We start from the raw sequence: 15,169 nt of genomic DNA, 5'->3' as shown, positions 1-15,169 counted from the left end.
CTGCTACTGAGCACTGATTGGTTGGCATTACTGCTACTGAGTGCTGATTGGTTGGCGAGTGGAGCATCTCATTGGCTGTTTACGCTCACTGACGTCATGAACGTACATGAGGCGCCGAGTTTAAAAGCTCTTAAAAATATAACAGTGGTGTTAAAATGTTTTATGCTGCTCTGTGTTCAGGAAATGAATGAATTCTTTTACGTTAAAATGTTTAAACATTTATAAACTATGATTTTGCTCAGATGCTCCATATCAACCCATTCATTTTGGACTCGCTCGGGAGCGCCCTCTAGCTTCTGAGAAACCCGGAAGACATTACAGAGTGGGAATTCTCCTCTCTGCAGGTTCTCTGGTCTTACCGTCCGCCATGATCTGATCTGTATGTCATGCGCACTGATGCGCGATGAGATGAAGATCGGCGCAGGTCCGAGTGCGCATGCGCCGTCCCCTTCCACCCCGTCGTCAGGCTGGACATAGTTAGCCATATGACAGCGAGCCGCTCACTAAGAGCCGCTGTGTTTGATTAAACTGGTTAACTGGTTCGCCTCATTGATGACTGTCTAGATCGTAAAAGGCTGACGCGTCAACTGAGCGCATCCGCAGCGCGAATCCTCTGATTATTGATCAGTTTCAGCGCCTGGAGGGCGATGTTTACCTCTCAGACCTCCTCCTTCCAGGAGTCTATAGATGTGGAGGAGAAGGACGCGGACTTCGACAGTGAGGAACTGACCGCCTACAGTCCGAAGACCCAGCACATCAGCTCTTACTACTCCATATATTACTATCAGAACACCAGGTGAGACGTTTCATAGGTTACCGTCCTGTTCGGCTGCTTCTCGTTCGAATTTTCCCGTTCCACCTTAAATGGTTCAGCAGTTTCGTTCTGGCGCTGGAGCCTAACTGCTGCACCACTTAAGGTGGACTGGGAAATTCGAGTACGTTAAGGTGCATGATCCTACATACTTGAATAAAAAGGTGCTGCATGGGTTACTTAGAAAAGACAGCTGTTCTATTGAAAACCATTCCGTGCTTAAAGGGGAACTCCACTGATTTTTCAAAATTGCCCCATAATTCAGTGTGTGAGGTGTAAACAGAGTGATTCAGAGAGGTTTGGTGTGAGATGGTACGGATGTCTTTACAGTGGTGGTGATAGGAACCAGGGGTCGCCATGACTACAACACAAATATAGACATTTTATTTACTATCCAGAACCACCAGTGAACCTACACGAGTCTTCTGAGTTTATATGGAATGTTGATGATGGAAAATAGAGGAAAATCTGAAATAATAAGCTTTCTTTGCGGACTAAATATGATTGAAATCTTCTCAAATTATCATGAAACAGTGTCTCAGTCATCAGGCAGTGAATTCATAACCATTTCATGTAGTAATTTTCTGTGAGGGAGCTTTTAGAGGTGGACGTCTGGTTCCTATCACCACCACTGTGAACAGTTCTGACTCTGTAAGTTTCTCTAGAACGGAGCGTTTCACACCAAACCGCTCTGAACCACTCTGAACCACTCTGAACCGCTCTGTTTACATCTTAATCTTTTAACTAGACAAAAACTTTGGGTCTGTCCATCATTATAGTAGCACATGTGTTCTGTATACAATACAAAAAAAAACTTGGTTTAAAACTATGAATTCTATATAGAACCATTTGCATGCTTAAATAGTTCTTTGCATGGTGAAATGTTTTTTCAGATTGATGGTTGGTTCTCTATACCACCAAAAAGGGTTTTTCTATTGATACAAGCTTGACATCATAACAATAGCAGAACCTTTTTTTGTGCTTATATAAGGTTTTAGATAGAATGTTTTCGAAATATATACACATTCTCCATCAGTCTGAAGAACTGTTCCCAAAGGAAATAGGGGAATGCCACTGTTGTTTTTTTATTTTATTTTATTCTCCATAATTAAACAGTTAAGATGTAGTTAGTTTGGTGTGAAATGCTCTGTTACATCTCATCCACTGTAATATGCAGAAATTGTAAAAGATTGGTGGAGTTCCCCTTTCAGTCAGTGATAAGCCTCTGTGCTGTGGCAGCATAAGAAATATAGTTAATGCATATTAATATCTCTGATGTTTCCCAGCTCTTGTCCTGTACTAGATGACAAACACAAAACGCTGGTCCATACGGTCCGTTTATGGCTTTTCCTCCACAGACTGGCTACACTACATGTCCAAAAGTCTGTAGACTCCAGTGTTTCTTCTGAAATGAAGGATGTTCATAGTGAGTTTGTCCTGCAGTAACAGCCTCTAATCTTCAGGGAAGGCTTTACAGTAGATGTTGGAACATTGTGGTGAGGATTTGATTGAGCATTAGTGAGGTCAGGTACTGATGTTCGGCGCGAGATCATATGTGAGCCACATCCGGAGTTATGAGCCTATGAAGAGGGGCTGAGATACACGTCATCTGCCTCTCACCATGTGGAACTGGTGGATTGGTGTGTCCGTCTACATTGTGTGTGAAACTGACCAATGGACACTCAGGAAATCAGTAAGGACTGACCATCATGCCGGAAACCCTTCATTCTTCATTCAGTCCACATCGGAGACTCATGTGAAACGGCGTGCAGAGAGTTTACAGCTGCTGAAGCTGCTGCAGCGGTTTTTGGAAAGTAGTGATGAAGATAACGGAGCATTTAGATATGAAACATATGAGGATCATGATATATGAAGAGCCTTTGACCCCATAAATGGCCAGAGCCCACTGGCAGGCCCAAAGTTTTATTACACACTTCTATAGTCTGAGAATAGCATAGCCAGTTTTCATTGAAGTCGCTGTAGTTACGGAAACAAAAGCCTTAGTCTGTAATGATTTTAAAGCGTTAAAGGCAAATTTAAGAAGATATGCAACTATAAAGAAAATGCCCTCCGACCCCAGAGGGTTATTTCTTCCTTTAACAAAGGATCACTAATGCTAGTTAGCACCACAGCCTCTATATCAGGGGCTAACAGTCAGGATTTAGCCCACAGGCATGCTGGGTATTGTAGTGAGAGAACGCTGACGGGCAAAATCACGTCAGACTAACGAGGCTGAGGGATGCAGTGCACATCAACTGCTAGTTTAAGGCCGGGTTGCCCCTTTAAAGTAGAGTCCACTGATTCTAAGTGTTGTCTTGATCCTTCTGGACATGTAGTGTACATCCAGTGTTCGTACAGCTGGGCACTTTATTTTTCTGAGTTACTGTATTGATTGAGAATCTAATACAGAAACCCAGAAATATATAAACACTTTTTCTTCTCCGTCGTTCTTGTGACTGAAGTGTTGAGCACATTATTAACTGTCCAGATCTGAGTCTTCTGAAGAAAATGTAGCCTGGAGCCAAAGACGGGCCGACTCCACTACCAGTCAGGATGACTTTAGGTAAAACGGTTCGTTCTGTGGTTTTCAGTGTTTGTGTCCTCTAAACTAAACAGGTGTTTCTGTCGCTTTTTCATCGTCTCGGGCTGCTCACGATGTGCCTAACCCACCGATCTGCTCTGACTGACTTTCTTCTCCAGTCTTCATCTTCACCCTGTAGCCCACATGAAGGTGTTCTTCAGTCTTGGAGTGTGTAAAGCTCTGTAGAGTCAATTAGGGCTGTCACTATTAATTGATTGCCAAAAAAAAAGTTAATTTCCCAAAAAAAGTAGTTAAAAGTTCCCTTCTTTATGAATTTGCATTATTTGGTTGGCAATTTTATATTAACCTCTCATGTTTTTCCTAATTGTTTTTTTTTTTCCTCTAAAGTAATATTTTTTTAATTTGTATATTTTGGATTTTTGCTCTATGTCTATGACAGGGGTCGCCAACAGGCGGCTCCAGAGCAACACACAGCTCTTTTACTGTCCTGTTGTGGCTCCACAGCTGAATTAGATTTGTAGGTAAAAATAAAATAATCCTCCTTTACAGTAAAATAAAGCTCTGCTGATCGTTCAACACAGTTTAACAATAAATGGTCTTAAACTCTGGAGTTAATGTAGAACTGCTGATTCACCCTTTAACCCTGAAGATCAGCACAGACTGCTGGTCACCATAGCAACACAGACAATAGTCTCGCCTAGCTGGTGGCTAACGAAACGGCAAAGAGAGAGATTTAAGATGAACATCGATAATTTGGAGGCGAATGGACTGATTTGTGTTTATAATCCCTCCAGCTGGTTTCCTGATACGTTTAATCTGCAGTGAGAAACTGACAAACACTAAAAAGTCGCGAAGCTGAAGTCGGTTTCTTATTCGCTAACTTTGTTTGAATTTTCCCGTTCCACCTTAAATGGTACCTGAAGCATCAGAATGTAACTGCTGCACCATTTAAGGTGGAACAGGAAATTTTGAAGGAGAAGATGCAAGAGAAATGCAGCTATAGCTGAGCTAAAGCTTAAAGCAGAGCAAAGTGAGTCTGTGTTTTTGTTTATATTATATTTTTAGTCTATACCAGCACATCAGCACATACTGAGACATATTTACAGCCAGGATGGTAAAACGTTACACCAGTAAAATGGTCATAAAATGTTCCCCAAGGTGTCTTGATTTTTGTTGAAAGGACAAAATGGCTCTTCTTAATGTTTGGGTTTCTGTCTATGAGAAGGTGTAAAAAATACTATACAATACAAGCAACAGTGAATCACTGTATGTGTTTTTATATGAAGAAAATACTGAAACATTTGATTTAAATAACATTCAGTAGCAGCAGAAAAAGTTCAGGGTGTAACGAATGGCTCTCACTCACTTAGTGCAGACTTAGATATTCCACAAGGGGGTGCTGTAAGTGGATTTGTGTGCCTGACTTGGAGTGAACCCACACCAGCAGGATCTCATGAGTGCTTGACCCCTCAGCCAGTTTCAGTTTCATTTAAAGAGTGGATGAAGTAAAATGAGTGCTTGAGGGTAGGGTATTCAGTCCTGCTGAAGTGCTGAAATATGTTCGGCAGGGTTTGTGCGGAAAATAACATTCGCTAAAACATATGTAAACATATCTGGACGATATAAGGACAAATTACACAAAGCGATTAATATGCTCAGAGATTTCTAGTGTTGATTTGTATTTGCTCCAGGATTTTGTCTGTGTTCTTTGCATCACAGAAATCGCAAAGCCCTAAAATTCCCAAACAGAAAAAAGCAGAGCCTGTTATTTGTTCATTTTGTTGTGACATAGTCACATATACAGTCTAAGCACATTGTTTCAGAGCATTTATCTTGGCTATAAGTGTGTTTATGCTTATAAAATCACCATATTAGAATATATACAAGTAAACATAAAACTGACAAACATAATAAAACATTAAAAAGAAAAAGTTAATTTTTAATAGTAGTTAATGTCTTATGAGCAAAGTTTCTGGATGCCTTCAGAGCTCACATGGAGTCATTAAACTCCATCAGCAGCGTCTGATTTAACTTGATGAAATATTGATTAGATAAACCAGCTGTTGGATAATAATTAGAAATTAAACGAACACAGTGCCATGCATAAGATCAATACTTATTAATGTTTTATGTACTTACTGTAATATTAGTGTTTTCTGAACAAGTAAATAATTACTCTCCAGTGTGTTCATGCAATAAATAGCATGAGTACTTTGTGTAGCAGTATTGAAAGACTCTGTAGCTTTAAGACTCTGATTAACTGATTATTAATGTGATTGATAGTGACAGCTCTGGTGTAAATCCATATAAAGGTGAAAATGGACAGACCGCTGTCTCTGAATGTGGGGCTTCAGTGGTGTGACTGATTCTGCTGCTGTCGTGTGCTCTGTGACTGTCCGTTGTTCTCATCAGCGCTTCATTAACTGCTTAACTGTCCGTCTTCTCACCGGCTGCTTCCTGTTTGGTGATCTCCATAGTAACTGAATTGCCGTTTCTTATAGCCTGACCCTGCTGGACTCCAGCCTGCCCGCCGAGGCGGAGCCCGAGCTGCGAAGCTACATCTCCCGCAGGCTGAGTAAAGGAGCCCTGCTGGGGGGAATGGGCAACATCGCCACGGTGGAGCTCAGGTATACCACCCCCCCACACCCACGGTCACTTAGGGCAGTCCTGGACTGAGCTGTACTAAAGTTTGTGTGTCCTTGGTTAACACTAGTTTAAAACTGCCCTTTTGATAAATTTGGTTGCTCCACAAATCCTTGCTTTACCTAGTAACAACTAACTAAAATGTTCTGGACATGTGCAGAACCTATAAATACAATAAATACAAAATACTTTGGCAGCATTTTTTAACTATCCAGTATAGAAAAGATCTTTGTGTACAAGTGAAACTGAACACCTGTTGCCATCGTCTGTTTATTCTTTAATATTTTTTTGGGACAAACAAAAACGCAGCTTTCATAAACAACAGTTTCTGGCTAACAGCAGCCGTGGGTGTTGGCTTCAAACCAGGGTGATGTTTAGAGCTGTAAGTACAATCATAGCACAGCAGCTGGTGTTTTTAGCTTCGTTAACCCTGTTTTTGGTCTTTGTTCTCTCTGTGTGCTTAAAATTGGTTTCCATAACACCTAAACCTGATGAGGGAGGTGTGAATGTGTAGGAACTAGTAAGCTCAACATTAAAAAACTAGTTTATGTGGTGCAACCCGGTTTGATTAAATCTGAACCTTGTAAACTCTTGTTACAACTAGCCAACGTTTGAACGTGCGTACAGCTGGTGCTGCCAGCATGCTGCCCACTCAGCACTCAGTGGCACTAATGCTGCCCAATCAGCGCTCAGTGGCAGTAATGCTACCCAATCAGCGCTCAGTGGCAGTAATGCTACCCAATCAACGCTCAGTGGCAGTAATGCTACCCAATCAACGCTCAGTGGCAGTAATGCTGCCCAGTCAGCGCTCAGTGGCAGTAATGCTGCCCAGTCAGCGCTCAGTGGCAGTAATGCTGCCCAGTCAGCGCTCAGTGGCAGTAATGCTACCCAGTCAGCGATCAGTGGCAGTAATGCTGCCCAGTCAGCGCTCAGTGGCAGTAATGCTAATGTTTAATTTTTTGTTTTTAGCTGTTTAGCTTCATTCACCCCCACTGAGGACTTGCTCGCAGGTGCCCTCTAGTGTTTTTCAGTCTTGTTTATGACGCAAGGAGTAACAGGAAGACGACAGACTCCCTTTAAACAGCGTCTGAGGCAATAAAGAAAGAATAAAAGAATGAACAGTTCAGTATTGAGCTTCTTTAGGTGTGATCCTGTTCTAACCCAGAGCCTCTATGTTCTGCAGTGTTCCTGAGCAGGCGGTGGGCTGCTACTGCTGTCTCCTGGAGCAGGAGAGGTCTCCAGAACAGCCAGAGGCAGACGGCAACGGCTGGGTGGTCTGCCTCCTCGGGGGCTCAGAGAAGGGCCTGAACTTATATCCTCAACCTCACTGACCGATCATCAGCTGTGTGGAGTTATTCCTCTTTACGATGCTCTCTTTTAGGAATACACTACTGCTCAAAAGAGTCATAATAACTGTTATTTAATAATAACTCATACAGTGTAGACTGAAATGCTGTAAACTAGACATCAAAGCTTAAACCAACACTTTATTCACAGTTTACAGTATTTTGGGAACAATGTAATGTTAGAGCATGGTAAAAAATATGTAAGAGTTCTTATATAATAAGCTATAATTTTCTGTTTATTGTAAAAACTCTGATTATTAGTGAGATTTTGGTTATGGGTTTTCAAATATGAGGCATTGTCAGTTTCTTTATCAGTTCATTCTCAATGCAGATTTATCAGATATCATGAATCACAGCTCATTTTATCAAAACATCTTCAGTTTTACAGCTTCATACAAACTGACTGAGACTTAGAAAGAAATTAGTTTCATCACAGAATCATTCTACACACACATCTTCAGAGAAACTGGTTTCATATAAGTGAAATAAGTGACCCTAAACTTGCGGTAGTCAATTTCTAATAATCAGTCTCAAAAACTGGTTGGTGAATTTCTTTAATCAACTTCAACGTTCAGAATTGAGCTGGATAAATACGTCCAAGGCCTGCAGAGCAGCCTGACTCCAGAAGTAAGATGAGTTTTCGATAATAGCCTCGATTATTCCTCAGTTTAGGACTCTGTTGTTGAACACTGCTGTCTTAATGCTGGTTGTGTACTTGTGCTAGATGCAGAATCTGGAGTCGGAGGTCCGGCCGTACCTGAGCCGCTGGTACGAGGAGTCAGTCATGCACATCCACAGAGTGGTGCAGCTGGTCCAGACTAACATCAGCTATCTCCTCTACGCCGTAAGAGAAGCCTGGTTTAGCGTCACTGTTACTTACAGTGTAGCTGACACAATTATTCAAATGTACAGCACTGTGCGAAAGTCAGAGACCCTTCAGTCATTTCGTTTTCAGTCAAAATGGCCATTTAACATTAGAGCTGCAACGAATAATCGATTAATCGTCAACTATTAAATTAATCTACAACTATTTTGATAATAAATTAATTGGATTGAGTTATTTTTTAAAAGGAAAAAGTAAATTCTCTGATTTGGATTCTTAAATTTAAGTTTCTTCACTCCTCTATGAAATGAAGTGAATGACTAAGTGAATACCAAATACCAACATTTACCATTTTCTGACATTTTAGAGGCCAAACGTATTGATTAATTGAGAAAATAATCAACAATGAAAGCAATCATTAGTTGTAGCCCTGTTAAACATAAAGTAAACATAAAATAAATTACACAGAATCCATAATAATTAAATCTCAGCTGTGTGAGTCAGTGAGTCACTCTTTCCCTTTATTCCAGCCTCCATTCTTTTCAGGAGACTCACTTTCAGTTCCTCAAAGAATCTGCAGACACACCTCCAAAGTTCAGTCTTAGAAGCTGGTTGATCATTTTCTGAAGCAATCAAACACATTCAGTGGTGTTGAGGTCTGGACTCTGGGGTGGTCAGTCCCTTGTTCTTTTTTTAATATATATATGTAATATATATATTGTAAACTTGTATTTAAAGGCAGTTTAAAAGGAAGGTAAATTAATGAGGAGTCTCTGATTTTTCAATAGGACTGTAATTACATAATGAATTATTCAGTTTGCAGTCAATATTAATTGACTAATTTAAAGTTGCACTTCTTACTTTATTTTCTGTGTCAATTTCAAATGTTTCACCAAACGACGTACGCAGAACACTTACTATTTAAATGATGATGACACATTTCTTCTTCTCACGAACACAGATGTGGCCGTCCCAGCCCTCTTTGGATATGTGTTTGTTTACAGTGCAGTCTCCGTGCTGCTTTATTGAGTGCTTTAGTGTCTGAGTGCAAAATTCGATCAGTAGCAGAAATTCCTGCTTTAAGATGGTGGGTGATTTAAAGATGTACATGTTGCTTTACGTTATGTGGCCACTAGAGGGCACTAGAAGATCAACTCAGTCACCCCCTGCTGGCCAGCCTAATCACTTGAAGTATCAGTGCACTTTTCATCACACCTGGTCTGGGGATTGTGAGATGAGCATGTCTGGTGTGGACGACTCTCTGATTTCTTTTGCAGGCTTTGAGTCACACTCATGTAGAGGTCACCGGAGCAGATGAGAGGACCAAGACAGATGTGGCGAGGTAATGAAACACAGCTTATTCAGTCCTCATATTCAGATATTGAGTACTTTAAATAACTAAGAGGGGGCAATATGATGAAAAATAACCACAGCACTTTAAGACTAGGAGTGCAACAGTACAACACATCGCTCCATTCAGTGCACACAGATATCAAACAACAGAAGTCCACAGTTGGTACTGATTACATTGCAAGAAGTATAATAAACCTTAAATAAACCCACAATGAGGTACAACCCCATTTCCAAAAAAGTTGGGACGCGGTGCAAAATGTAAATAAAAACAAAATGCAATGATGTGCAAATAATTTAAATCCTATATTTCATTGAAAATGGTACAAAGACAACAAATTAAACGTTGAAAGTGAGATTTTATTGATTTTTGAAAAATATACACCCACTTTGAATCTGATGCCAACAACACGTTCCAAAAAAGTTGGGACGGGGGCAAGAAAAGGCTGGTAAAGTTTTGTAATGCTGAAAAAAAACACCTGGTGGTTGATTGGCATCAGGTCAGTAACATGACTGGGTATTAAAAAGCATCTCAGAGAGGCGGAGTCTTTCAGAAGTAAAGATGAGGAGGGGTTCACCACTCTGTGAAAGACTGCACCATCAAATAGAGCAACAATTCAAGAATAACATTTCTCAACATAAAATATCAAAGAACTTCTGCTTTTCATCATCTACGGTACATAATATCATTAAAAGATTCAGAGAATCTGGAGAAATCTCTGTATGTGAGGGACAAGGCCCAAAACCAGTATTTGCTGGCCGTGATCTTTGGGCCCTCAGGCAGCACTGCATTAAAAACAGACATGATTCTGTAGTGGAAATCACTGCATGGGCTCAGAAACACTTCTGAAAACCACTGTCTGTGAAAACAGTTCATCACTGCATCCACAAATGCAAATTAAAACTCTAAAACGCAAAGAAGAATCTACACATAAACAGGATCCAGAAATGCTGCCACCTTCTCTGGGCCTGAGCTCATTTAAGTGAGGGGCAGTGGAAAAGTGTCCTGTGGTCCAACAAATCAACATTTGAAATTCTTTTTGGAAATCATGTTCCCAAACGCTTACAGAGTGTTGTTAAAGAAGAGGTGATGAAACACAGTGGTAAACAGGCCCCCGTCCCAACTTTTTTGGAACGTGTTGTTGGCGTCAAATTCAAAATGGGCATAAATGATAAAATTTCTCAGTTTCAACATTTGATTTGTTGTCTTTTTGTAGTATTTTCCTTTTATAAATATGGTATGTAAATCAGGTAAATGATTGCATTCTGTGTTTTATTTACATTCTGCACAGCGTCCCAACTTTTTTGGAAATTGGGATGTATTTCAGTGTGTACCCACATTATAAAAGCAGGATGTAAAAAGGTGATTTGTTTGTAGGTTCATTAAAGCGGCGAGTCTGCAGGGTCTGGTGCAGGAGGAGCCTTCAACAGCCTCTCTGTGCAAAACCGTCTCTGAAGACTCGCCCACTGACCTGCTGATCGACTGCGCCAGCAGCCCTCCAGCTTTCACCAACGCAGGTCAGCATCTCCACCACCGCCTGAAACGCAATAAGCTAAATATATACAAAATCATCATTTATAGGGCACTATTTATTGAGAGGTGTCCAGATTTATCAAGTTTAATTTTTAAAGAAAAAAAATGCTGTCCCATGTTTTCATGTCACTACCGAAACACAGTTTTAGTCAGTAGGTGGAGCCTTATTTTAGCCACGCCCCTGTATTTTAGAGCAGGAAGTGAGGCTGCATCCCTGTCCCTCATGGCCACATGGTGAGCAGTTAGATCCCATTGTTTTGAAGTAAATGAGTCCCAAAGTCTGAAAATCAGTGTGGAACATTAAGAATCGGCATATTTTCTGCAGTTCAGCCCTTTTTAGTGTTTTAATGTAAAATATGATGATTTTCTGTGTGAACAGCTGTTCAGAGCTGTGCTTGCTGGAGTTTCTGAGCTCAAAAAGAGCTAAAATTGTCACTGAAACAGTCACTACTGAAACAGTCACTACTGAAACACTTGATAAAGTTTGGGTAGAGTTATGATTGTTTTGGTACTGACAAAAATGAATTTCTAATCATTAGTTTTAATAAAATAAACATAATTAAGGTTTAGAGTCACTCAGAGCAAAAGGATTTTAGTCTGAAGTCCAAGATCAGTTAAAGGTCCCAAATGTTTCATCTCTGACTTTGAACCAGTTCAGTACAATCATCACGTCAGTGGTTATGAAAGGCTTATGTATGTGTTGTGTAGCCTTATGATTATGTAGCGTTATTGCTAATCATGATCACGGATCGGATGACATTGTGCCGCCGTAGTGTGATTTGAAATTCAAAGATAAATAATAGAAATTTTACAGTTTGCTTCCTTTAGGACTGACTTCCTGCCCCTGTCATAGTCCTGATTCTGTTTGACTCTGTGTGTCTAACACTTTAAAATGTATCCTCTACAGTGAGCAACCGCTTCTGTGATGACTGGATTCAGGCGTTCATCAACGCAGCCGAGCGCTTTAACCCGTTCCTTCTGCGCCAGATCCTGGAGAACTTCAAACTCAAGGTTCATGTCCACAGCAGCGCCTACATAATATATACACCGATCAGGCATAACATTCTGACCACCTCCTTGTTTCTACGCTCATTGTCCATTTTATCAGCTCCACTTACTATATAGGTGCACTTTGTAGTTCTACAGTTACAGACTGTAGTCCATCTGTTTCTCTGATACTTTGTTAGCCCCCTTTTACCCTGTTCTTCAGTGGTCAGGACCCCCATGGACCCTCACAGAGCAGGTACTATTTGGGTGGTGGGTCATTCTCAGCACTGCAGTAACACTGACGTGGTGGTGGTGTGTTAGTGTGTGTTGTGCTGGTCTGAGTGGATCAGACACAGCAGTGCTACAGTCTACAAAGTGCACCTATATAGTAAGTGGAGCTGATAAAATGGACAGTGAGCGTAGAAACAAGGAGGTGACTGAGTTGGTCCATTAACAGTGATCTGAAATGGTCTACTAGAACCAGTTAATGAAACCTGCAGTAAGAGAAGTTCTTCTTTGGCTGATGTTGGCGGAGGTCAGCCTGCATGTGAGGAATGGTCTACATTAATCTAGTACGCTTCAGTGGTCTGCTGTGGCTGCAGTGTAATGATTTCTGTCTGTCCGTCTAGGCCATCCAGGACATGAACAACCTGAAGCGGTTTATCCGGCAGGCTGAGATGAGCCACTATGCGCTGTTCCGCTGCTGTCTCTTCCTGCAGAGCTGTGGGAACGGAGACGTTTTGCTGCAGAACGCTCGGGCCGAGCACAGCGGCCTGCCCGAGGCCTGCAGCATCATCCGCGTTCTGGAGGAGTTCCTCGCCGAACAGGCTGTGGGCACGGTGCAGTAACACCTCGCAGCCTGCGGGGGGCCGCAGAGGGTTACTACCAGAGTGCACGGCCCATTACACTGAGTTGCTAGTTTAGGTACACCTGATATCTGCCACTCTTATAGTGGTCACTTTGCAGTGATGGACAGGATGGATACATTGTGCAGCCATAGATGTGCTGTGGTCGGCAACTTTACCTAATAAGTGTGCTTATATGATCTAGGGCTGGGCAATATGACAAATATATATCGTTATCATGATAAATTATGTCACAATACACTTAGAACACTGACCAGCTGCATGTTTCATTATAAAGAGAGCAAAATTAGTCCCGTTTAACTGGATTTAGTGCCCAAATATTGATAAAAAATCACTGTGTTCACAGTTTTTGATAGTATTTTTAAAAATGTAGCACTACTTTCTCTTTTTTCTCTGGTCCAACTGATCAGATAAACATTGACATATCGTGTATCATGAAAAGTTCTTGAAGTATCGCAATATTGGAATTTTGCCATATCGCCCAGCTCAAATGTGTTCAATGAGTGCATGTTGTAATAAACTGGCAACTCAGTGTATTTATGAGGGGCATTTTGATGAAGGACCATTTAGGGTCCACACGTTCCTCGTTTACACCTGGCTGTTTCATGTGGCTTCATGTATCTGGATGAGATTTAAACCACATGCTTTTACATTTGGTTATCAAATGCGTCTCCAGTTAGTCCGATTGAAACCTGATTGCTTTGTGGCACATAATATGCAAATCAGCTCATACAACAACCAATCGCCTGTGGTTTATTCGTTTTCTTGCGCCGGCTTTACACCCACGTTTACAGGAAGACGGCTGTTTAGAATGAGCAGCCTCTCTGATGAGTCGTCACAGTCGTGAACCACGTGCTAAAATGGTGAATAACGATGAGACGAGGTGACGGTTAATCAAACTAGAGCTTTATTTTAACGAGCCTGGGCTGCTGAAGACTCCTGACTTAAACTGAACTGAAGGAGCAGCGGCGTCTCTGGTTAGTGGGGCCAGTCCAGTGGGTGGAGTTTTACCTTTATGCAGAACAGGGGGAGGAGTCACAGTGCTAGGAGGGTTTTGATGGTCAGAGGCAGATGTATTAACACTTGTATAACGTCAGGCGGCGCTTTGATTAATTTAAATGTGGTTTAAACAGGTGCACTCACACCTGAATTTACGCTTGTTGAGTGGTTATCAAAAAAGCTTATAGTTGAGTTGCAGAACAGCTGCAGGATAACAGTTAGACAGATAATCAGTTTTATAGCTGTCAATTACAGTTTAAAACTCTAATTACAACCAAAATATATGTTGTTAAATGCTGTTGTTATGACAGTAGTGACACAGCTGGAAGCACCGGTCCTGGAGTATAAACACTTCTCTGCTGTACGATGATCGTTTGTTGACTTATTCTATAACAGTTATTAACAGTTCTTCCTTTTTATGTTTAACTATCACCCAGACAAAGAAAGCTGGAACCTAAACAGCTCCGATTTCTTGCTGTGTTTCATCACCTGCGTTCCAAACTGCAAAACAGTGCACTCACTACTGAGGAGGTGAAGTATGCTCTCTAAAAGATGGTTCTTTAGTAAGAAATTGGTTCCATACAGAACCATGTACACTCAAAGAACCCTTTGCATGATTAAAGTGTTTTTTGCATCATGAAAGCGTTCTTCAGACTGAGGGGAGAATGTTTGGAAAGGGTTCTATATAGCACCCAAAGGGGTTACAAGCTTGACATTGTAACAGTAGAAGAACCCTTATATAGAACCATTTTCAAGAAGGTTCTATAAAGAGCCATCTACAGTGCATACTGCATCAATCAATGAAGAACCATTTCATGATGCAAAGAACCCTTTAATCAAGCCAAAGAACCCTTTTTTGGTACTGTGTAGAACCCTTTTTGCTAAGAGTGTAGCAGTGTGTAATTTGGGATGCAGTGTTAGATCAGCCAGTGAGACGCGTTCAACAATCCAGCAGCTCCAGGTTTGTTTTTTTGCTGTATGTGAGCTGATGTTGGTCCCGTCCACTCCAGTCCAAATCTGCACCCTCTGCAATCTCCAACCGGATAGAATCCCAATATGAGAGACACAAGAAACATCCAGGTGTAAACAGGGTCTCAGACTTGCTCATCTTCTAATCTGGAGCAAGAGTCTAGTCAGATGCTAAGACTAAAAAGCTAAACTAGTCTAAAACTGGTATAACTGAATACCACCTTCTCTAATCACAGCGTGAGGATGGTCACTCGCTGAAAATCACGCTGACATGTGGAGCTCAACTGCGTGAGACCAGT

At 41.2% G+C, this 15,169-nt stretch overlaps 1 protein-coding gene across 2 annotated transcripts; it reads left to right on the top strand.

Moving 5' to 3' along the window:
• The first annotated feature begins 449 nt into the window (after window positions 1-449).
• On the top strand, window positions 450-14,456 carry cunh17orf75 (chromosome unknown C17orf75 homolog). 2 transcript variants are annotated; one of them, XM_036589664.1, is made up of 10 exons: window positions 450-796; window positions 3,300-3,374; window positions 5,855-5,980; window positions 7,180-7,308; window positions 7,912-7,969; window positions 8,067-8,186; window positions 9,443-9,507; window positions 10,894-11,033; window positions 11,957-12,060; window positions 12,666-14,456. In XM_036589664.1, the coding sequence occupies exons 1-10, from the start codon at window positions 648-650 to the stop codon at window positions 12,882-12,884; spliced, it is 1,185 nt and encodes a 394-aa protein (XP_036445557.1). In that variant the 5' UTR covers window positions 450-647; the 3' UTR covers window positions 12,885-14,456. The 2 variants fall into 2 exon arrangements, with proteins under 2 accessions (XP_036445557.1, XP_036445558.1); XM_036589665.1 differs by lacking the exon at window positions 3,300-3,374.
• The last annotated feature ends 713 nt before the right edge of the window (window positions 14,457-15,169 follow it).

This window comes from Colossoma macropomum, unplaced genomic scaffold, assembly GCF_904425465.1.
Source record: "Colossoma macropomum unplaced genomic scaffold, Colossoma_macropomum, whole genome shotgun sequence".
NCBI lineage: Eukaryota > Metazoa > Chordata > Actinopteri > Characiformes > Serrasalmidae > Colossoma > Colossoma macropomum.
The sequence above is the reverse complement of the archived record's forward strand: the minus strand, read 5'-3'. Positions and strand labels throughout refer to the sequence as shown.